Source organism: Chiloscyllium plagiosum, unplaced genomic scaffold (assembly GCF_037043375.1).
Source record: "Chiloscyllium plagiosum isolate Xiang-an unplaced genomic scaffold, Cpla_swu_hap1 HiC_scaffold_9, whole genome shotgun sequence".
Lineage (NCBI taxonomy): Eukaryota > Metazoa > Chordata > Chondrichthyes > Orectolobiformes > Hemiscylliidae > Chiloscyllium > Chiloscyllium plagiosum.
In genome coordinates, this window is record NW_028270147.1 from 79,171,989 (window position 1) to 79,196,320 (window position 24,332).

Here is a 24,332-nt window from a genome sequence, read left to right on the forward strand (position 1 = left end):
TTTAAGCTATGCAGGCAGACTGGTCAAATTAGATGGGAAAAAGCAGTGTGGAAGAGGAATTCATTGAACATTTCCAGGACAATTTCTTAGACCAGCATATTATGGCATCGACCACATAGTAGGATAAACCAGACATGGTTTTGACCAGAGACTGGATTGACTGTATAGTGAAACTGCTCTTGAGTTGCAGTTTAAGGGTGAGATTTGCTAGTCCCCCAAGACTACTATATTGAATTTAAACAAGGACAAAAATGCGGGCATGACAGCAGAGCAAGCAAAGGTGAACTGGAAGTTTAGTTAGGTCAATAGAGATGCAATGGTTAATATTTGAGGGGATATTCCAGAAAACAGAAAGTAGGTACAAACCAAAAAATAAGAAAACTTAAGGGATAGACCAACCATCCATGGTTAACTTAAAAAAAAGTCAAACTTAGCATCAAGTTCAAAGAAAAGACATAATTCTGTAATGGTAGCTGAAAGGTCAGAAGATTGAACAGAATATTTTTTAAAAAGCAAAAAAATTACTCAAAGATGAGCAATGATGGAAAACGTAGAGTAAAAGAGAAAGTTAGCCAAAAATTTAAAACAGATTGAAAAATTTTCTGCAGATATTTGAAACAGAAAAGAGTTAACAAATTGTTGATCCAATAGAATATGAGTCCGGAGAATTAGTAATGGAGGATAAAGAGATGGCAGGCAAATTGAACAGGTTTTTGCATCAACGTTCACTAGAGAGGATACAGGGAGCATCCCGTTAATAGCAGTAAATCAGAATCTGAAAGGAAAGGGAGGAAATCAAGAAAATTACCATTACCAAAGAAGCGTCCTGAGTAGGTTGTTGAAATTACAAATTAACAAGTCCTCAGTCCTGGTGAATTTTATCCTATACTTTTAAAAAATGTTAGTGAGGTAGTTGATGCATTGGTTTTTAATTTTCCCCAGATCACTAGAATCGAAGAAGGCTCTTGTAGGCTAGAAAATAGTTAATTTAACTCTTTTATCCAAAAAGGGAGGAAGGAAACAGGAAACTACAGGCCAGTTAGTTTTACATTCGTGATAGAGAAAAGCTACCATTAAAGACATTATAAAAGTGCATTTGGATAAGTTCAAGGCAATTGGGCAGAGCCAATACAGATTTGAGAAAGGGAAATCATGTCTATCTATTTATTGGCATTATTTGAAGTAATTTGTGAAGATAAAGGGAACCAGTATTGTATTGTATTCAGAGTTCCAAAAGACATTTGATTAGCACTATATTAAAGCTTAAAGCAGAAAATAAAAGCTTATTGTGTAGGGGATAACATAATGGCATGGATAGAAGACTGGTTGGCTAATGAGAAACGAAAAATGGGAATATGTTGGCCTTTTTCAGGCAGTCGGGATGTCAGAAGTTGTGCATCACAGGGATCTCAAGTCTTTACAATTTAAATAAATGATTTGGGTGAAGGGATCAAAGGTACGGCAGCTAAATTTGCTGCTGGCATAAAGATAACTAGCAAAGTAAATTGTGAAGAAGACATAAGGAGCCTCAAAGAAATAAATATAGTTGAAATGACATTGGTAAATGGAGAATACAATGTGGAAAAAATGTGAAATTATACATTCTGACTGAAAGAATAAAAACGTTTATTATATAAATGGCGAGATGTTGCAGAGTTCTGAGTACCCACAGCATGAATCACAGAAAGTTAATACACACATACAGAAAGTAATCAAGGCGGCCATTAGAATGTTATAACTTATTGTGAGGGGAAATTAATGCAAGAACGCAAGAGATTATGCTTCTGTTATACTGGGCATTGTTAAAACTGCATCTGGAATACCGTACTGTACGACCCATTATAAATATAAAGGATATTCATGCACTGGAAGCAATTCAGAGAAAGATTACTAGGCTGACACAGAATACGCAGATTGCTATCAAAGGCTAGAGAGGCTAGGCCTGAATCCTTTAGGTTTTCAAAGAGCTAGGGATGATTTATTTGAAGCATATGAGATACGGAGAGTGGATACTAAAAACATGATTCCTCGCTTGGGAGAATCAAGAAAGGTGTGGCGGGGACCGCAGTTTAAATTTAAGAGGGGCCCTAATTAAAACCAAGCAGAGGAAACATTCCTTTCTCTGAGGTTTCACTGTATTCGGAAATATACAACGGATATATTGCTTCCTCAAAATACAACGGATGCAAAATCTCTAAATATTTTTTAACGCAAAGGTTGATACATTCTTGATTACCAAAGGAATGAAAGATTATTGGAGATAATATGCTGGTAATAATCCATTTCCAATGTTGACTTTGCAGTGTTTATTGTCTTTGATTTTCTTCTTCTGTGGCTCTCCTTTTAGGATTTGATTGCATTCTAAATGTTGTTGCTGTTTAATTTAGTTACATGCAAGATTAGAATTTTTTTTAATGCACTACCTTTACGCACAAACGTGATATCCTCCTCTCCTTTGCTGAGTAATCATCTAATTTAAGTTCCATGCCCCTGCCATATCTGACACATTTGAAAATGGAGATGTCCAAATTTTTGTAGTTTTAGGGGATGTTTTTGTTTTGGCACAGTTTCTCAGTTCATGGCTATAATGTAATACTGATTCACTTGGATACGGCCATGGAGCCGCTCCCTTGCCTTGACCTATGCCTTAGTTTTACTTCTGGATCTCAGACTGCCTTGATCCTTTGCAAGCATCAAGTCCTCTCTTTTGACAATGCCAATTAACAGACTAATAACTATGTAGTTCCATAATAATTTATCCCTTAAATCAGCATAACCGTAACTGCCTATTAATCTACATAAGTAAGTCATACACAATCATCATAGAATCCCTACAGCATGGAAGCAGGCAATTTGGCCCATTGAGTCCACACAGACCCTCTGAAAAGCATCCCACCCATTCCCACCCTCTACCCTTTATCAGTAACCCTGCATTCCCCATGACTAATCCACCTAACCCACACATCCCATTATGGGCAACTTAGCATGGCCAATCCACCTAAACTGCACGTCTTTGGACAGTGGGAAGAAACCTAAGCACTCAGAGGAGACACGGGGATAATGTGCAACCTCCACACAGTCACCCAAGGGTGGAATCGAACCTGGGTCCCTGGCGCTGTGAGGCAGCAGTGCTAACCACTGAGCCACCGTGCCACTGACTGCCATTGATTAAAGAATCTTTGGGTTTAATGTGTGTGTGGGGGGGGGGGTGCGTGTGTGTGTGTGGGGGGGGTAGCGCGTGGGTGTGTGTGTGGTGGGGGGTGCATGTGGGTGTGTGTGTGGTGGGGGGTGCATGTGGGTGTGTGTGTGGTGGGGGGTGCATGTGGGTGTGTGTGTGGTGGGGGGTGCATGTGGGTGTGTGTGTGGTGGGGGGTGCATGTGGGTGTGTGTGTGGTGGGGGGTGCATGTGGGTGTGTGTGTGGTGGGGGGTGCATGTGGGTGTGTGTGTGGTGGGGGGTGCATGCGCGCGTGTGTGTGGGGTGCGCGCGCGTGTGTGTGGGGTGCGCGCGCGTGTGTGTGGGGTGCGCGCGCGTGTGTGTGGGGTGCGCGCGCGTGTGTGTGGGGTGCGCGCGCGTGTGTGTGGGGTGCGCGCGCGTGTGTGTGGGGTGCGCGCGCGTGTGTGTGTGTGGGGTGCGCGCGCGTGTGTGTGTGTGGGGTGCGCGCGCGTGTGTGTGTGTGGGGTGCGCGCGCGCGTGTGTGTGTGGGGTGCGCGCGCGCGTGTGTGTGTGGGGTGCGCGCGCGCGTGTGTGTGGGGTGCGCGCGCGCGTGTGTGTGGGGTGCGCGCGCGCGTGTGTGTGGGGTGCGCGCGCGCGTGTGTGTGGGGTGCGCGCGCGCGTGTGTGTGGGGTGCGCGCGCGCGTGTGTGTGGGGTGCGCGCGCGCGTGTGTGTGGGGTGCGCGCGCGCGTGTGTGTGGGGTGCGCGCGCGCGTGTGTGTGGGGTGCGCGCGCGCGTGTGTGTGGGGTGCGCGCGCGCGTGTGTGTGGGGTGCGCGCGCGCGTGTGTGTGGGGTGCGCGCGCGCGTGTGTGTGGGGTGCGCGCGCGCGTGTGTGTGGGGTGCGCGCGCGCGTGTGTGTGGGGTGCGCGCGCGTGTGTGTGGGGTGCGCGCGCGTGTGTGTGGGGTGCGCGCGCGCGTGTGTGTGGGGTGCGCGCGCGCGTGTGTGTGGGGTGCGCGCGCGCGTGTGTGTGGGGTGCGCGCGCGCGTGTGTGTGGGGTGCGCGCGCGCGCGTGTGTGGGGTGCGCGCGCGCGCGTGTGTGGGGTGCGCGCGCGCGCGTGTGGGGTGCGCGCGCGTGTGTGTGTGGGGTGCGCGCGCGTGCGTGTGGGGTGCGCGCGCGTGCGTGTGGGGTGCGCGCGCGTGCGTGTGGGGTGCGCGTGTGCGCGTGTGGGGTGCGCGTGTGCGCGTGTGGGGTGCGCGTGTGCGCGTGTGGGGTGCGCGTGTGGGGTGCGCGTGTGCGCGTGTGGGGTGCGCGTGTGTGCGTGTGGGGTGCGCGTGTGTGCGTGTGGGGTGCGCGTGTGTGGGGTGCGCGTGTGTGCGTGTGGGGTGCGCGTGTGTGCGTGTGGGATGCGCGTGTGTGGGGTGCGCGTGTGTGCGTGTGGGGTGCGCGTGTGTGCGTGTGGGGTGCGCGTGTGTGCGTGTGGGGTGCGCGTGTGTGCGTGTGGGGTGCGCGTGTGTGCGTGTGGGGTGCGCGCGTGTTGTGTGTGTGTTGTGTGTGTGTTGTGTGTGTGTTTTATGTGTGGGAGGGGGAGAGAATGGAGAGGGAAGAGGAGGAGGAGATGTTGTGAGAGTGTGTGGCAGGGGGTGATATTGGGTGACAGTGGGCGGGGCAGAGGAGGGAGATGTTGGGCATGAATGTGTTGGGGGGGAGATGATGTTGGGTGGAGATGTTGGATATGTGTCTGTGTGGGGGTGGGACAGATGTTGGGTATGTGTCTGTGGCGGGGGCGAATTGTTGGGTATGATTGTGTGGGGGATGATGATTTGGGTGCGAGTGTGTAGATGGTGGAGATGTTGGATGTGCATATGTAGGTGTGGAGATGTTGGGTGCGAGTGTGTGGGGAGATGTTGGGTGCGAGTGAGTGTATGGGGGGGGGGGGGGAGATGTTGGGTGAGAGGGGTGAGAGATCTTAGGTGAGAATGTGTGGGGGAATGAGAGATGTTGGGTATGTGTGTGGGGTGGGGAGATGTTGGGCAAGAGTATGGGGGGGGCGAGTGGAGATGTTGGGTGTGAGTGAGTGGGGGAAGGTTTTGGGTGTAAGCGTGTTGGGGGAGATGTGGGGTGTGAGTTTGTGAGGAAAGTGTTGGGTGTGTGTGTGTGTGTGTGTGTGTGTGTGGATAGTTGGTATGGATGTGAGTGCGTTTGGGGTGAGGTAATGGGATGTGACTGTGAGGACAGGTATTAGGGGTGCATGTGGGGGTAAGTATTAATTATGTATGTATGAGGGGAGGTTCTGGGCGAGAGTGTGGGGATGAGGTGTTCGGTGTAAGTGTTTGAGGAGGTGTGACATGCTTACATCTTCAGTCCATATATTACCGCCACTAACCTTCTCTACTTTCATCACTCACTTTCTGCAAGTTGCTACAGAGAGAATAAACTGCTTCCATATGACATGGGAAAATGGAATGGCCAGATTTTAAAATATGGTGCAAACATCATGTTGTTTCGGCAAAATTGGATATACTTAGTTCTTAATTGAAGTTTATTGTGCCTATTTCAGCTACCATATATTACTCAGCTCTTAAAAAAAGTGAACAGATTCTTACTTGACATCAGAATCTCAGGCATGTGGGTGATAAGGCCATGAGTAAGTCACCAATTTATCGTAGTGTTGAAATTTCCAGTAACGTATTTCTTAGCATGGTGAGCACAGCCAAAGCATTAGCTGTACTGCTCAGACCTGGCTCCTAATTAAAGGTTAACATTACAACAATGTATCGACCAGTCAGCCAGGAGTGCAACCAGTATTTGTTGCTTAAAGATAATGTAACTAGTTATTGAATAGAGAATAGTAAACGGCCGGTTTACATCTTGACTTTATATACAATCAGGTTTCTAATCTCAGCTATACTGCTGCTGTAAAATGGAGAATTAACTCCCAGAGGGGATAAAATAGTTATTTTTGTATACCTTCTCAGAGTACTAAAAGTCTTGGGAAATGCGTTTACTCTTCTATGAATGATACCTTGTGTAGACAAAAAACCTCAGGATAAAAGGGAATCACATCTTTTGGATATTTGCCCCCACCCCCAGGAGCTGTAGTATGCGTTTTTCAACCCTATTAATCTTTCTCAATGTTCATGAATTGACATTTGTTAGAGGATTTCTACATTTGCATTTTAAAAAGTCCAGTATTAACAACAGAGTGAGAGTTAATTGGCTTTCAATCTTGTAAACGTACACAAAACCATGTGCAAACATTGTACCTTCTTTCAATCATTATTGAACTGCTGAGAAAAACAGTAGTCATGATCTGCATGTATAGTTAAGCAAAAGATAAATTTTAAAGCAATTGTGACAATATCACTCAATGTATTATCTAAAAACATTGGCCTACATACCAGTCTTGTGGCAAAAGTTTAAGAGGTTGGTCTATCACTCGATAAGGCACTGTTACACTGATGGCAGTTCCTCCTGGTTGCACCTGGTCCTTTCGCCGCTGGATCAGGATTTCATTCTCCCGCTGGCACCCTTGCTTTTTCTTCTCATCAGATGGGAAAAACCTGAGGTCAAAACAAAACCATTTTACAAAATCTCAGTGCATTTATCAACAAATTGAAGGACCATTCTTGCCAAAAGTTCTCTCCAAATTACAAGTAGTAGCACTCTTCCCTCAGTTAAAAGATACTGGCCCCTCTCTAAAATTGAGCTGACACTTTATTGTAGTAATTATCATTACTGGAGGTCCTGTCAGAAGGAATATTAGTTTGTGGGGTATCTGCCCATTCAAATGAATATGGAAAAAAAGCTTTAGTTGAAAAGGAGAATTTTCTATATCCTGTCCAAATTTTCTCCATTAACCAACACACACAAAATAAATTTAACTTGTCATTTTTTTTTTGTGAGAACCTGCTACATACAACAATATGCCATATTTATCTACAAAGTGAGAAATAATTACACTTCAGAAGTAATTGGATGGCAGCTGATATCTTGAGGATGTGAAAAGTGTTATATAAATGTAGGTTGTGTGCGTCTTCGAGCAGTTAACCTAATCAATTTTATGTAACTTTATTCAGGAGATACACAAACGGATTGCATAAAAGGTCGAGTTTGAAATTTTAAAGACATCTAGAAGCAAAGAAAACTTTTGAATAAGGAACAGAAAACAAAAGCTAGGAGAAATAAATTACTTTGCAGATAACTGTATTTCTGCACCTATATCAATTATTTTGGATACCACTAACTTAGTAACTGCAATTCTTTCCTGAATGTTTCAGCTTGGTTAACAAGTACTGCACATATGAAAGTGCATGCAATGACAAGTGAACATGTCCTATCTCAATATTTACTTGCTTACTATCATTTATCCAGACTCTTAATAAAGTTTACCTTATTGAATCTGACAAACCAAACCTTTCCTCCTCTTTCTTTCTAATCTTGTTGTTTCAACAAAACTAGAAAGAGGCAATTTTCTATGGATTTCCCTGTAACTTTAAAAAAAAAAGAGAAGTTTCCCTGTCCTTGTCTGCAATATGCAATATCATCAATATTTAAGGGTAGATGTTTACCAGAATACCTTATGAAGTCATTATTACAATCAGTCATTGGAGAATACACCATGAAATGCTTTGGCAGTTAAGGTGGGTGATTCAGATCATGTTGACCTTGGTAGTTGAATATTTTGGAGATCCTTGGATCTGCTGTGAATCAAAAGCAGTTTTGCCACTGTTTACTTTGAACAGTGACTTTGCTGACTTGACTTGATGTTAGGAGAACGACAGAATTCATTTATTTTTACCTGTACACATAATTTAATTGATTACTTGAATGTTACCAGGATGCAGCAAGGAAAACTTCTAATCCTGCATGTGAACAAGATATGAGTAGCGACAGGTATTATAATAAAACGTTATAATTTTGACTCTTTAATAGCTTGAGAGAGAATTATAGTTTGGTATGAGTGGATAATACTTTATATTTTTATTGTTTAATATCAATTATTATTCAGGAAAGTTTGTAGCACTCTTTACGATGGAACCTGAACCACAAGTTAGCGCACTGAAATCCAGTAGACAAAAACCAAAATCCCTGGTTTCCATTCCCCTTTCTTATTTGTGTTTTATCTTTCCAGGCGTATACAAGTCTTTCATCTAAAATTGCCTTTCTTTCAATTTATATCATGTCCACTGACTGATTCACAGCCCAGACTGGTTTTCTGGTTGAAAGGAGCAATCAGTCCCTCATTATCTCTGTATCCACAGCAGATGGTTGAAAATCACACAACATTTGGTTAGAGTCCAACAGGTTTATTTTGAAGGACAAGCTTTCGGAGCAGTGCTCCTTCGTCAGTAGCTACCTGACAAAGGAGCAGCGCTCCGAAAGTTTGTACTTCCAAATAAACCTGTTGGTCCATAACCTAAATGTTGTGCGATTTTTAACCTTGTCCACCCCAGTCCAACACCGGCATCTCCACATCATGTCCACAAGAGATGACAGTTCTCTTTTTTGAATAGCATCTTTCTCTTTGAAGTGTTGTTGCTTGAAGTTCCCTTCACACATGCAACATTCCATGGCTCCCCTCGAGACATAATGTAATCCATACAGGGACTTCCCAAGACCCCCGCTGAATTTACATCTTCATCAGGGATTCTGGTGAACATCTACCCTTAAGTATTGATGATATTGCATCTTTTTACTTGTATGTCTTTCATATAAAAAAATACATATTGCATTTAAAAGTTCAATATACCCATGTGTAATTTGTGATTATGACCATTGTCATGGTTATTGACAATCGCCTACACCCTTTCTTTGTAGCTTGTAATCTATTATTATGATGCTTTCAATATTTGATAGACAAGGAAGTCAAGGATTATAGGAGCAGATAAGAAATTGGAATTGAAACCACAACCAGATCTGTCAGAATGTTACTGAGTAGTGGAATAGACTCAGAGGGGTGAATATTTATGTCCTGCTCCTAAATTCTATGTTTCTATGGTCAATCTGCACAACCAAGATGAATGTTGATCTGGCACAATGTAATGCAAAAATCAAAACATAAGACCACTATTGGGAGATTCAAGAAACATAAAAATAATTGAACTTCAAATGTAAAATATTAACAACCAATGACAAAATATAATTTTTCACTAATTATAAAAATGTCAATAAGATAAAATTTATGAAAACGCTTGTTGCTATTCATCAAATGAGCACATAACTTGTCCAACATTAGGAATTCGAATGATTCCTTAGTGCATCTTGGTAAGATTCAAGTACCCAATTAAGCTTTTACCCAAAGGACCACATCATGATCTGTTATACTCCATTTGTGTGTGTATAAGAAAGCCTTTTTCCTTGCTGCAAGAAGCAAACCATATTTGGCACTCAATGATGTGGTAACGAGATGGTAATTTCTTCAAAACACAAGAAAGGTTCTTTACATTACTAATCCTCTCAAGCTTAACTGTTAAATATAAAAGCTCAAAGCAGCTGCATTACTAGATAGAGCACTGAATTAATTTAAAGATTGATGATATAAGTAATTCTACTGGTTTTAATAGGAGAACAGAACTCTCATACCTGAAATGAGCATGGTGAAGATACTGTGAAGAATCATTAATTAGTTCTTCCACCATGCTGAAAATGAATCCAAAGAAGGTGCTTCCTACATCAGAGTGGCATTTCTATTTGACACGGTCTTCTCAAATAGTCAGACAGCTTGCATTTAATTATGGAAAAGCTGTAATCTTGAAGTTTGTGCTCGCTAGCAACTAGGTAAGCATCTCTTCTTACTGAGGCAGCATGAGTGCATTCATTATATATTTCAGGACAGAAGGATACAGACTAAAAAGTCACATAAACCTCGAGGTTCAGATGCCGCTGTCTCAAATTATAGGGCAAATCTAATAAATGGCAGTGGTTGTGGAAATCCTTTAGTCTGTGCACAGGGTTACTTTGGCATCAACTGTCCCTGCCACATGATTGCAGCTGTACTGTTGTCTTCACAGAGGATGCATGGCTCTGAACAAAACAGTGCCTTCCTCCACTTTAATCAGAAATGTTTATGCAGCTTCAGTGAGGTTTAGAGCACCCTGACCTTTTGCAGACCACAACGGCCATTCTCAGTGTTGAAAATCATTGATGCCAATCTTCAGTCAATTTGATTCACTCCATATGAGAGCAAGCAATGGCTGGAGGCACTGTATACAGCAAAAGCTATGGACACTTGACAATATTCCAGTATTAGTCCTGAAGACTTTTGTCCAGAACTTAACAGTCAGGACAACTACAACACTGGCATCTACATGACAAAATGGAAAATTGTCCACATGTATCCTGAATATAAAATGCAGGAGAAATCCAAAACAAAAGCAAACAGAAATTGATGGAAAAACACAGCAGGCCTGGCTACACCTGTGGAGAGAAATCAAGAGTTTACATTTTGGGTCCACTAGTCCTTCGCGAGAAATCCAACCTGGCCAATTCTCTTGATAGTTAAAGTGAAGTAAGAGGCCATCAACCTCAAGCAGTACTTACTCAGCAATAACCAGTTCAGTGACATTCAGTTTGGGTTCCACCAAGGCCATTCAACTTCTGATCTCATTTAAGGCTTATTCAAACATAGACAAAAGTAGTGAATTCCAGAGGTGAGGTAAGAGTAACTATCCTTGACATCAAGATCAAATTTAATGGAGTGCAAGCAGTGGTGTGCCACAAGGTTTGGTGCTGGGGCCACTGCTTTTCGTCATTTATATACATGATTTGGATGTGAATGTAGGCGGTATGGCTTGTAAGTTTGCAGATGACAACAAAATTGGAGGTGTAGCAGATAGCAAAGAAGGTTACCTCAGAGTACAACTGGATCTTGATCAGGTGGGCCAACAGGCTGTGCGCAGTGGCAGCTGGAGTTTAATTTAATGTAAGGTGCTACATTTGGAAAAGCAAATCACGCAGGACTCATACACTTAATGGTAAGGTCCTGGGGAGTGTTGCTGAATAAAGACACCTTGAAGTGCAGGTGCATAGCTCCTTGAAAGTGGAGTTGTAGTCGCAGGTAGAGCGGATAGTGAAGGCAGCATTTGGTATGTTTGCCTTTATTGATCAATGTATTGAGTATAGGAGTTAGGAGGACATGTTGAGGCTGTACAGGACATTGGTTAGGCCTCTTTTGGAATAGTGTGCGCATTTCTGCTCCTCCTGATGCAGGAAGGATGTTGTGAAACTTGAAAGGGCTCACAAAAGATTGACAAGGATGTTGCTAGGGTTGGAGGGTTTGAGCTAAAGGGAGGCTGAAGGATGACCTTAGAGCTCCATAAGATCATGAGGAGCATGGATAGGGTAAATAGACAAGGTCCATAGACAGTCCAAAGTTAGAGGGCATAGGTTTAAGGTGAGAGGGGCAAGATTTAAAAGGGACCTAAGGGGCAACATTTTCACACAGAGGGTGGTGCGTGTATGAATGAGCTGCTAGAAGAAGCGGTGGACACTGGTACAATTACAGCATTTAAAAGGCATGTTGATGGATATATGAAAAGGAGTTGTTTAGAGGCATTTGGGCCAAAAGCTGACAAATGGGATGGGATTAATTTATGATAGGTGGTCGGCATGGATGACTTGGGTTAAGGGTCTGTTTCTGTGTTGTATATCTCTATGACTTTAAAAAGGTAGAAGCCTAACTTTTGAGTAACTCACCTCACCTCTGCAAATTCTGTCCCTCACCTGCAAGGCACAAGTCAGGAGTGTGATGGAATATTTTGCACTTGCCTGGATGAGAGCAGCTCAAACAACATTCAAGAAGCTTGAAAACATCCAGGGCAAAGCATCACATTCACAAACATTCATCCTCTCAGCACCAACACTCAGTGGCAACAGTGTCTATCATCTGCATAAATTCATCAAACAGCACATTCCAAACCCACAACTGCTACCATTTAGAAGGAAAAAGGCAACAGATACATGGCAACACAACTACCTGCAAAGTTCTCCTCCAACCATCCTGACTTGGAAATATATTGCTGTTCCTTCAGTGTCATTGGATCAGAACCCTACAATTCTCTCCCTAAGGGCAGTGTAGATCTACATACCTTAGCGGTTCAAGATGTCAGATCACCATTACCTTCTCAAGAGTAACTAAGGACAGGCAATAAGGACTAGCCAACAAGCGATGCCCACATTCCCCAACTGAATTTTTAAAAAGTGCAGCAAGCTATTAAGGGGAGAGTCTTGGCAGGGAAGAGAGAGAGGCATGAGATGCAATATGGTGGAAGACAAGGCTGGGGGCCCATATTGCCTGGAAGCAAAGCCAGGGTGAGACAAAGCTGGGTGATGGAAACCAGGTAGTGATGCCAGAAGCAAGGCCAAGAGACAGGCTACATACATTCTCATTGTGAGACCATGACGGGACTGTCTGGTATGAAGGCAGTTAAATTCTGGACGCTGATTTGTGATCACTACAAATGTCAACAAAACAGGCAAGTGATGGGAAAAAATTAAATGCAAAATAATTACAACAGCAGTGTCCAACAGCAGACTCCCATCTCAGTGCAGCATACACTGTATAGATTATAACAACAGCAACATAATGCAATTGAAAGTTCTCCACTGACAATTCTCAACACCATCAATACAATATTTAGTTTCTATACCATATACAATTCTTCCTGATCTGAGATGCAATCTATTCAGAGCTACAATGTGAATGATTGTGGATCAGAATTCGGGAAAAAGGAGACAGTTTGACCAGTTGAAAGTGTTCTGAAAGGGTCTTAATCTTCTTCCCGACCTCTCCGCCCCCACCCTATCACCCTCACCTTAACCTCCTTCCACTTATCGTATTCCCAACGCCCCTCCCCCAAGTCCCTCCGCCCTACCTTTTATCTTAGCCTGCTTGGCACACCCTCCTCATTCCTGAAGAAGGGCTTATGCCCGAAACGGCGATTCTCCTGCTCCTTCGATGCTGCCTGACCTGCTGCGCTTTTCCAGCAACACATTTTTCAGCTCTGAAAGGTTCCATTTACTGGATCATTTTTTGTTCTACCATTCATGATTTGCTAATGTATCAAAATTAATTCATATTTGTTACGCAGAAGAATGCAAAGTGTTTACTTTTCTTCATGACATTCAAGAACATATTACAAAGGGCAGCAGAAAAATATGCACATTAATTTCACATGAAACAACATCTCTGCTGCATGATAACAAGGGAAGATTTCTAGAAAAGAAACACAGAGTACAAGGGTGACAGACCATGAAGATCCCTTGCCCTATTGTGCCTAAACATGTTGGCAAGTTGAGTAATCACGTATGCAAGTCAAATGTTCACCTTTTACGGAGTAAAATGCTAGTTTCCACAACACCAGGTGCACGCTGACCTGCTGCAGTTAGGTTGTCATGATATTGTGCATTTTTACCACTGCTTTCCCATTTACATTCTTTCCAAATTTATGTCAAACTACACAGAATTACAAATAAGACAATTATAAATTTTCTGGGCTTGGATTAAATCATATAAGTAAACTCTACGATAGCGGAATGGTCTACTGTTGAATCAGAATTATAAATTAATCTGAGATTGTTCAGAGGACATTCCATTTTTGTATACAGGATTTTCCAGATGGTGAACAGCCTCCATACAGAGAACAGTAACTCAAAGAATCCAATAGGAACAGCAGTGCATTGAGAATAAACAGGAAGGCATCACACAACATTAATGGAGACCAAGTACAGATGGGACGAGGAGTGGCAGATGGAGTTTAATTTAGATAAATGTGAGGTGTTGCATTTTGGTAAAACAAATCATATATATGGATTTATATAAATAACGGTAGGGTTCTGAGGAGTGTTGCTGAACAAAGAGACCTTCGGGTGCAGTTCCATGGTTCCTTGAAGGTGGAGTTGCAGGAAGACAGGCTAGTGAAAAAGGTGCTTGGTACACTTGCCTTCATTGGTCAGTACATTGATTACAGGAGTTGGGATGTCACGTTGCAGCCCACAGGACATTTGGTTTGACCTATTTTGGAATACTGCGTTCAATTCTGGTGTCCCTGCTATAAGAAAGATCATACTAAACTAGAAAGGATGCTGAAGAGATTTACAAGGATGTTGCCACGATTGGAGGGTTTGAGCTATAGGGAGAGGTTGAATAGATTGGAGCTATTTTCTTTGGAGTATTGGAGGCCGTCAGGTGAATCTTATTGAGATTTTCAAAACCATGAGAGGTATGGATAAGATCGTAGCAGCCTCCTGGCTTCTAAAACACAGACAGATTGCTAACTTGGCCAAACAGTAAGGGATGCTGGGTACTCTGGCCAAGTAACTCTGAAATCACAAAACACACAAACCAGATGCAATGTAAACACAGCAGCCAGATGCTGATGACATTAGCATTATGTAAAAGGCAACAGTTATCTTGGTCAGACATACCCTCAACAATTTATCCACTCAAAATATGAGGGCCAGACAGAAAGGCACCAAGTCCTGCTACACAAAGACTGCAGCATGCCATCCAAATGATTGACTCTGTTTCAATCTATTAAGTGTATCTCCCTGATTGGCCACAAATATAGAAAGTTCCAAAAAAACATCCAAAAAGTATAAAAACAGGATTCACCTGTAGACCTACCTCCTGGAAGCTCTTGCAATCTTCTGAGGAGACCAGCATAGCAAGAGGCAGAGACCAGCTAACCAAACAGAGAGAGAGCGAGAGAAAGAGAGGAAGAAAGCGGCTTTGCAGACCCAGAAACAGCGCCAGAGAGAGGGAGTGACTGTATAAATCTACAAGAGATTCAGGAAGAATTGCAACCTTAAGGGACCAAATAGGATTAGAGATAGTATGTTTAATATTAAAGGTCATTGTAACTTTGTTCCTAACAAATTTGGGACTGCTTTGCATTGGTACAGGCTTGTGTTCGCATTGATTTGATTGCTTTGGGATTATGTGACACCTGTGCAAATTCATTCATAACATTCTGATCGGAGTTGTCTAACTTGTTTTAAGGAGAAACCAGATAACAGGATAAGTTGCAAAGGTCTTTTTCCCAGGCCAGGAGAATCCACATCTAGAGGGTATTGGTTTAAAGTGAGAGGGGAAAGATTTAAAAGGGATCTATGGGGCAACCTTTTCACACAAAGGGTGGTGTGCATACGGAATGAGTTGCCAAAGAAAGTGTTGGAGGCTGGTACAATAACGACATTTAAAAGGCATCTGGATGGGTACATCAGAAAGTTTAGAGGGATACGTGCCAAATGGGACTATAAATATTCAGAATATCTGGTTGGAATGGCCGAGGTGGACACCTGGGGTCTGTTTCTGTGCTGTATAACTCTATGACTGTAAGCGCAGGATTGAGCAATTTTTTGACCAATTAATCATTTTGATTTGCTTAAGTAAGTGACGAGCTAAATTATATTCTGTTTAATTGTGGTCGGTTGTTAAAACAATTTTTGTATTTATATACATGGTTTTTGTATAAGGTCAAAAGTCACAACAGCAGGTTATAATCTAACAGGTTTATTTGAAAACACAAGCTTTCAGAGCCTCGCTTCTTCTTGAGGTGCTAATGAGAGAGGGAGACCTTAGACACAAAATCTATAAGTAAAAGATCAAAGGGTCATACAATTGATGTGAACAAATTGAACACACCTAAGATGGCTGTTAAATCTTTAATCAGTTAAAATGGAGGCGTAGATTTCGATTGGGTTTTATCAGTATAAAAAAGGTGACATCAGTGTCTGACCTGAGATGTCACCTCTTTTACTGATAAAACCTTGTTATCTCTGAGCAGTGACTTGAAAGAAATTCTATCAATTGCATATCAATCCATTCTACCTGACTAAAGATTTTAACAGCCATCTCAGATATGTTCAATTCATCCGCATCAGTTGTATGACCTTTTGATCTTTTACTTATAAATTCTGAGTCTAAGGTCTCCCTCTCGCATTAGCACCTGAAGAAGGAGCAAGCTCCAAAAGATCGTGATTTCAAATAAACCTGTTGGACTACAACCTGATGTTGGGTGGTTTTTGACCTTGTCTAACCCAGTCCAACATTGGCATCTCCACACCATGATTTTTGTAACTGAAGGATATTGACAGAATTTCCAGAATTCTTAGATGTGATGTTTGAGATGGTAGTTAATCATTAGGAAGTGGCACAATGTACTCTAAGCACATTAAATGTTCACTGGTGCCCACCTATCTAGGCAAACATCTATGGAATTGATAAACTAAGAGCTACTATAAAAGAGTGATCCTATGACCACCTACGCTCCAAAAGCTAATGCTTCCAATTAAACCTGTTAGACTATAACCTGGTGTGCGATTTTTAACTATGTAAAATATTTGACATGCTAAAGAATAAATAAGGAGACAGTAGGAGGTGATGTCTGTAAAACGACCTTTTCTTTTAAAGAAACCAATCAGGCATAAGTACAGACTATCTAGCAAGTCCAAGACTGACCATGAACCGTTCATACACTAATAAAAGTCAGTTAAGAGTTTCGGAAGCATTTGGTTATGCACTGGGTAGTTGCTAGCCAGGGTTAATACCTGGTTTTCAGTGGTTCAATTCACAAGAACGAACAGGGAGGGCAGAATCACTGCAGATATAGAAAAAGAGGAAAAGGCCTTGTGCCCAGTCAAACCAGCATTGTGAACTGTCACCTTTATATGGATAGGCAGCAAACCACAGCTTTTGTCCATTATAATTTCTTTTGCACTTGTTAAAATAGACTTAATAAATTCTGTGAAATTTGTGAAAATATATTTGAACCTGGAATTGATTTTTCTAATTAGGACTAGTGAACTTTAGATTGGTTCTTTGAAACGTCTGTAAATCTATAATTATAATTGACATAGGCGGTGCAATTAAAGTTAAAGCGAGCACCAAAATCTTACAAAAGACTCGTTTTATCTGTTTAGTGTAACAATGCCTAACCTTGGCATAAATCAGCAACAAAGTATATTTAATGATCAATTTCATAAATTTCTATTTAATATTGGTACTGCCACGACGTTGTAATATATGGACTACTAATCTTTAGCCGTATTGACTGCCTTAATTTCTCTGATTTTTGATTGAGAGAAAACTTTAAATGAACTAGGATATGACTTTTAAAAATAGCTGAAGTCGCCTGACCTACAAGAGTGCCCACATATCTACAAGTTCTGACTAATGGATTTAAAGAAGAAATATCTGCAGAATTCCCAGCAGAATTTCACACGTCGCTGTTTAAATGTATGGAAAATAGAAGAAATGTATGAAAAATGAGCAACAGACATCTCAACTGCAGAATCAGACAAAAGGAAATTAATCAAGTGCTAAATCCTATCTATTTCAATGGTATATTGATCTTTAACATCTTTGTTTAATCAGCATCCTACACTCAGTTTGCTTAACTGGAAAGATGAAATTATCTGTCCCAATTCTGCACATACTTTTAATGCATGCTGCCCTTGATTGGACTGATAGTTGGTGCTGCAATGAAAGATAACTCTCTTGCTGGTCTCCACTACCTGAAAAACCAAACATTACGAAGACAAAATATATCTTTGAGTGAATGCATTATCTGTAACATAAATTAAGGTTCATTGATAAATATTTGTCAATGAACATAACTAGCTCAATAAGTACGAATGCATCCTAAAAATTTCAAAGAATCACTGTATTTAGATAAATTGTTTTTATGGCCCGTTGAGTACAATAGCACTATAAATACTTCAATAACATTTCTAATGCATGGACATGCCTAAGAATTATAAATATATGTTGCACAGCTCAGTTGGTACTAAGAAAATTTATTGTTTATTTGTTCCCTAGTAGTAAAAAAAAGTTTTAAGATAGCCTTAAGTGCAGGAAAAGACACAAACTCACAGAGGTGTCTAGCAGTATACTGCAAAATTGCATGGGACATATGGGATAAAATTAAAGCAAAAGTTACACACTGTCTAATGTTGCTAGTCATCCATTTACTGAAGCAGAAGCAGCAGTCTGTCGCCTCAACTACTAAATTTTTATTTCATAGTTCAATACAAACTCCAGCCTGCTCTCTGAACTTCCTAACTCCCCTTACTTATATATGCACCAATCCTCATGATGAATTAAGCTGGACATGTCGTCCGCATGACTGACACAAGACTCTTCAAGCAGGTGCTCTTCTCCCAGCTCTGAAATGGCAGGCCAGCCCCAGGGGGGCACAGGAAGTGCTTCAATGATACCTTCAAGGCATCACTGTCAAAGTGCAGCATTCCCACAGACACCTGGGAATCACTGGCCCGAGACCATCCAAAGAGGAGGAGCAGCATCCAGGAAGGTTTTAAGCACCTCGAGACTGGCCGTTGGAAAAAATTGGAAGCTAGGCAAAAACAGCATAAACAGAGCACTGCCATACCAACAGTTCAACCACCCCTTCCCATCTGGATATGTTCAGTATTTTATATTATTTTGACAAGCCACCATCAAATTAATCAATCATCTATTGAACAAGTTACAATCACTGTCCCGAAGGGGATTTTAGGTACAGGTAGTTCTACTATAACACCGTAGCAATGCCGTGTTATAGACAATAGAAGTTATGGGACCTATAGGAAAAACTGGGTTGGGGCGAACCACCAAAAATATCAGTAAAAACTGAAACAAAAATAGTAGTTAACCTAACAGAAAGGAAAGCACAGTCTAAGTAAATTTTGACCTGCTGTATAGTACTGTATAGTACAATTAATCAGAATCTTCAACTGGTTAGTCTCGATTAGCATCTATACCTGTTGGCTGCACTACATTCTAACCAATCTTGTGAACCCAAACAATGGTAACACTGCACAAGTCAGATCCCAGAATGAAATGTGCCTTGATAGATCAAGGGCTGAATCTTAATTTCTTTTGCTGAGTATCAGTTTTGTCAAGTTTTTCGGAGGGTATCACATTGTAATGCTTGGGGACATCTATCACCTTATTTTATCAAACCTGCCTGATCTATTACCTATTCTGCCCTTTATTGCCCCACTCTCACATTATAGCACTATTCTACCATGTGCCACCATTTCCTGGATATCCTAGAACTGACCAACATCTGTGGTGTAGCACCATCTCTAAAAAGATATTGTACACTCAGACAAGAGCTGTCAGTCTGGAGCTGCTCTGTGTGGTTCTTGATATTGGCCCTGGGTGGGGTAGACAATGGAAAATTGGTGCCTCTCTTTGTGGGCAGGGACATGGAGACACTGCTGATGGGGATGGGATGATGCAGAGGCAGGACATACTTTTCTCCCAGTCCATCAGATGACGTCATTCTGCTGGAACCATGCTAATGTGGACCAGATCATCTGATGGAATGCACACAGAATGTAGGAAGAAGATCAATGACCTTCTCTACTCTGTCAGTGAAAGTGCCACTATCTTCTCATTGATACCTCACACTCACCTTGTCTCTGCTACTTACTCACTATTTCCTGGAACATCTTCCCCGCTCACTCTCACCTTTACTAACATCTGACCCTGACTAGCCTTGAATCTCAGCTGCACAGCCTACTCTCCCTCCTCAGGATATCCCCACATGTGCACCAAAAGTAACAGTGTGCCACCCACCTGTCTCTCCCCCACCCACTATGTGCAGAGTTTCCAACTCTGGTCTCCCTAAGCAGCTGACTGACCATGCTCAAACACTTGCACTGGTATTTTTTTTGCAGTTGGTTAACCACAGTGATTACTTACTGAAACAGATTCACATAAGTCTGCAGATACTGGTTAACATCTAAATGTATTTTTTAAACAAAAAGACAAAAAAAGCTCTTAATACAAACAACAAAGTCAAGTTTCAAATTGCTCAACACTGTCCTTTTACCATTAGTCAATTCCAGTGAAATTTCACTCTTAACTGTATGTTTATAAATTAACAGATTGCTCCCATCTTCTCATCCTCAGGCTATAGAGAAATTTTCATTATGCTTGCCCAAGTCCAACAAACATTTCACAATAGCTTTCATGAAGCTCTTCAGGAGAAAGCGCACAAGCTGACTGATCGCATGATGCCAATGCAGAGTTTAGACCTCCACGTACCATGACACCTAGTGCCGCGTAACAGCGAACAGTTCACTTTATATTAAAAACGTCGGCAACTCATAAATCGCGTTACAGACAAATCGCATTTAATAAACACGTGTTATAGGAGAACTACCTGCACATTTTAATCAACCTGTTAAAGACACATTATGATACATCTGGAGCAGGTGGGACTTAAACCCAGGTCTCACAGATGCAAAGTCAAATGAACTTCATGTGCTTTCAACCAACTCTGAAGGTGATCAATTTGAGCTTGGGCTTTTGTGATGCAGTGGTAGTGTCCCTACCACCTGCTCCTGACATGCATCATAACATCTCTGAACAGGTTGATTAGAAAAATATCTGTTTAAGCCTTACAGGGCCCTCATTTCAAACTCAGCAGGTCTGGCAGCATCTGTAGAGACAAAAGGAAAAAATTAACATTTTGAGTCCAGTATAAGTTTCAAAGAATAGTCATACTGGACTTGAAATGTTAACTCTGTTTCTAACTCTACAGATACTGCCAGAACTAGCCAAGATTTTCCAACACTTTTTGGTTGTACTTCAAATTTTCAGCATTTGCAATATTTTGCTTTTAGAAAGGTCATGTTCGGATGTATAAATACCCCCCATCCCTGTCATGTATTAGCCTGGCAATCCTCCTCAAGACTCATGTAAAAAATGATCAGGTTGCCAAGATATAATGAGTGAGGAGACCCATGCTGGGACCTCAAACGTTTACAATTTATATAAGTGGCTTGCGTAAAGGGGCAGAAGGTATAATTGTAAGATTTTTTGATGACATAGAAGTCAGAAAGAAATTCAGTTGTGAACAGAGCATTCAGAGGCTCCAAAAAAGATCTGGTAAATGGAATGTGTCATGGGAAAACATGAAATTAACCATTTTTCCAGGAAGAATAAACTCGAAACATGTTATTAAAATAGTGAGAAATTGCAAAATTTGAGATGCAGAGGAATCTGGATGCCCTAGTGCATTAATCATAAAATGCCAGGAAGCAGGTTCAGCAAGTAAAACTCATAGAATGTCACCATTTATCGCCAGGTAATTGGATATAAAAAGGAGAGAAGGTTCACCTGTACAACATTACTGTATACAGGATACTCATGAGACCGCACCTGGAACATAATGCTGACAGTACTTGTCAACTTATGTAAGGAAGTACCTAAAAGCATTTGAAGCAGTTTGGAGAAAATTTACCAGATTGATACCTGCAATAAATGGGTTATTTTATAAGGAAATGTTGGATGGTTTCGGAACCTACCTGAAGTTCAGAACAGTAATTTGATTCACACATATAAATCCTGTTGGGTCTTGACATGGTGGAGATGGAGAAAATTTTTCCTCGATCTGGAACACTTCAAAACATCAGGAGCACATTTAAAACAGGAATGAGGCAATAAAAGAGAACCTTTGGGACTCTCTTTCCGAGAAGGTGGCAGAAGCAGAGTCCGTGAATATCTTTACAGCAGAGGTAGATCTAGCTTATTTAGCATGGGGTTGAAAGATTAGCAGGGATAGGCTAGAATGTGCAGTGACATTACAATGAGATCAACCAAGATCTTATTGAATGGTGGAGCAGGCTAGAGGAGCAAAATTCTATTCATGCTCCATGCACATACCATTAATTTGGCTTGTTCAAATTTGTCACTCCAAATATAAAGGGCATTATTGTGAAACCTTGCTTCTAAAATCCAGCTTCGCAAATATCCAAAAAAAATTGAGGGAGTCAGGTGTTAAGCAGGACTCAAATTAGAAGAGTTAATCCAACTTTAAAGTCAGCTATCAAAATATATCAGCAGGAACAAAGAATTACTTGTGTATCTGCGACCAGAACGTTTAGTCATCACCAGTTTAGGAACCTTTTGGCTTGTTATTCTAAAGAAAGTGTATGCCACTAGATTATTTTTAATTTATTTACTGTGAGATGAGAAGATTATTTTCATAGGGAGCAGCAGGAAGAAGAGGTTCCAAATTCAGGTAAACTTTTTTTAAAAAAATGGACAAGAAACATAACCATTACCTTCCTTTTCTCCTCTTTCTTTTACCAATTTAAATAAAAGGCATGTTGCCCTGATTATTCAGATCATGTTCTAATCCATTTTTATTTCCTTTGTTTTCTTTTGCATTTAGAAGTAACACAAAAGGCAAGTAACAGATGGAACCAGTATGGAGTGTGAGACACCACTGTGTTATTCATGCAACTGAAAATGCAGTGTACAACCACTCAAAATGCGACTCAATTAACTTGTTTTAAATTATATTATAGTTTTCGATAATAAAGAACAACGCAAGAACTAGCAGAAGTAACCCATTCAATCAGTTGAGTCTTCTCTGCTATTCAACAAGTTCATGGCAAATCTGATTGTGGCTTCAACTCCACTTTCACGACTACCCCCATTATCCTAGAGTCTCTTATCAATCAATCAAAAATCATTTTAACTCGGCCTTAGATACATTCAATGGCCCAGGGAAGGCGCTGACCTAGTGGTATTATTGCTGGAATGTTAATCCAGAGTCCCAGATAATGTTCTGGGGATCCAGGTACAAATCCTGCCATGGAAGATGGTGGAAGTTGAATTCAATAAGTATCTGGAATTAAGAAATTAACAATGACCATGAATCCATTGTTAATCCATTGCTGATTATTGAAAAACCCATCTGATTGACTAATGTCCTGGAAACTGCCATCCTGACTTGGTCTGGTCTACATGTGACTTCAGACCCACAGTAATGTGGTTGACTCTTAACTGCCCTCTGGGAAATAAGGGATGGGCAATAAATGCTGCCTAGCCAGCGACCCCCTCATCCTGTGAATGTATAAAGAAAATAAGCCTCTCTGTGGAAGAGAAGTCCACATATATACTTTCCTCATAATACAAGACGCCCATAGGAACAGAACATTATTTCTCAGGCTCTATGACAAAGGCAGTAAATTGGAAAACAACTTACTATGGCTCATTGTGTATTAATATTCTGACAGGCACTGAATTGAAAAGAAACAAAACATTTAAGATCTTTCAAATATTGCACAGGAAACCTTACATCCATTTAACCCAACCAGACCAACTCCCCATATTTACCCCTAACTAATGCACCTAACACTATGAGCAATTTAGCATGGCCAATTCACCTGACCTGCGCATCCTTGGATTGTGGGAGGAAACTGGAGCACCTAGAGGAAACCCACGCAGACACGAGGAAAATGTGCAAACTCCACACTGACAGTCACCGGAGGTGGAATTGAACCTGGGTCCCTGGCACTGAGATGCACGAGTGCGAACCACTGAGTCAACATGCCACCCGAATTTGGAATACTGAGAATAGTTTTGGGCCCTCTACCTCAAGAAGATTGAGCTGGTCTTGAAGAGGATTCAGAGGTTTACAAAAATGATCCCAGGAATGGAAGGCTTGTTGTATGAGGAGCGGCTGAGGACACTGTCTGTACTCGATGGAATTTCGAAGGATCTCATTGAAACTGACAGAATACTGAGAAGCCTGGATATAGTGGATGTGAGGAAATGTTTCCACTAGGAGAAACTAGGACCTGAGGGCACAGCCTCAGTTTAAATGGATGACCCTTTGGAATGGAGACGAAGAGGAACTTCTTTAGCTAGAGGATGGCAGGTCTGTGGAACTCATTACCACATTCTTAGCAGCGTGGAGGAACAGAGGGATCTTGGGTCCATGTCCATAGGTCCCTCAAAGTTGCCAGCAAGGTTGCTAGCATTGTTAAGAAGGCGTATGATGCGTTGGCTTTTAATACCTGGGCTCCAACTCTGCCTGTCTCTTTGTTGGCTACGTAGAACAGTCCATCTTCCGTAATTACACCGGCACCACTCCCCATCTCTTCCTCTGTTACATTGATGACTGCATTGGCGCCACCTCATGCTCCCGCGAGGAGGTTGAGCAATTCATCAACTTCACCAACACATTCCACCCTGACCTTAAATTTACCTGGACCATCTCGGACACCTCCCTCCTCTTCCTGGACCTCTCCATCTCCATTAATGACGACCGACTTGACACCGACATTTTTTACAAACCCACCGACTCCCACAGTTACCTGGATTACACCTCTTCCCACCCTACCTCCTGCAAAAATGCCATCCCGTATTCTCAA

General features: G+C 41.7%; 1 protein-coding gene across 1 annotated transcript in view; it reads right to left on the reverse strand.

Moving 5' to 3' along the window:
- cdc73 (cell division cycle 73, Paf1/RNA polymerase II complex component, homolog (S. cerevisiae)) overlaps positions 1-24,332 on the reverse strand; it is a 330,083-nt gene that overhangs the window by 24,830 nt on the left and 280,921 nt on the right. Inside the window, exon 14 of the mRNA XM_043699805.2 lies at positions 6,554-6,715. Within this exon, the coding sequence (XP_043555740.1) occupies positions 6,554-6,715 (162 nt within the window). The remainder of the gene's footprint in view (positions 1-6,553; positions 6,716-24,332) is intronic.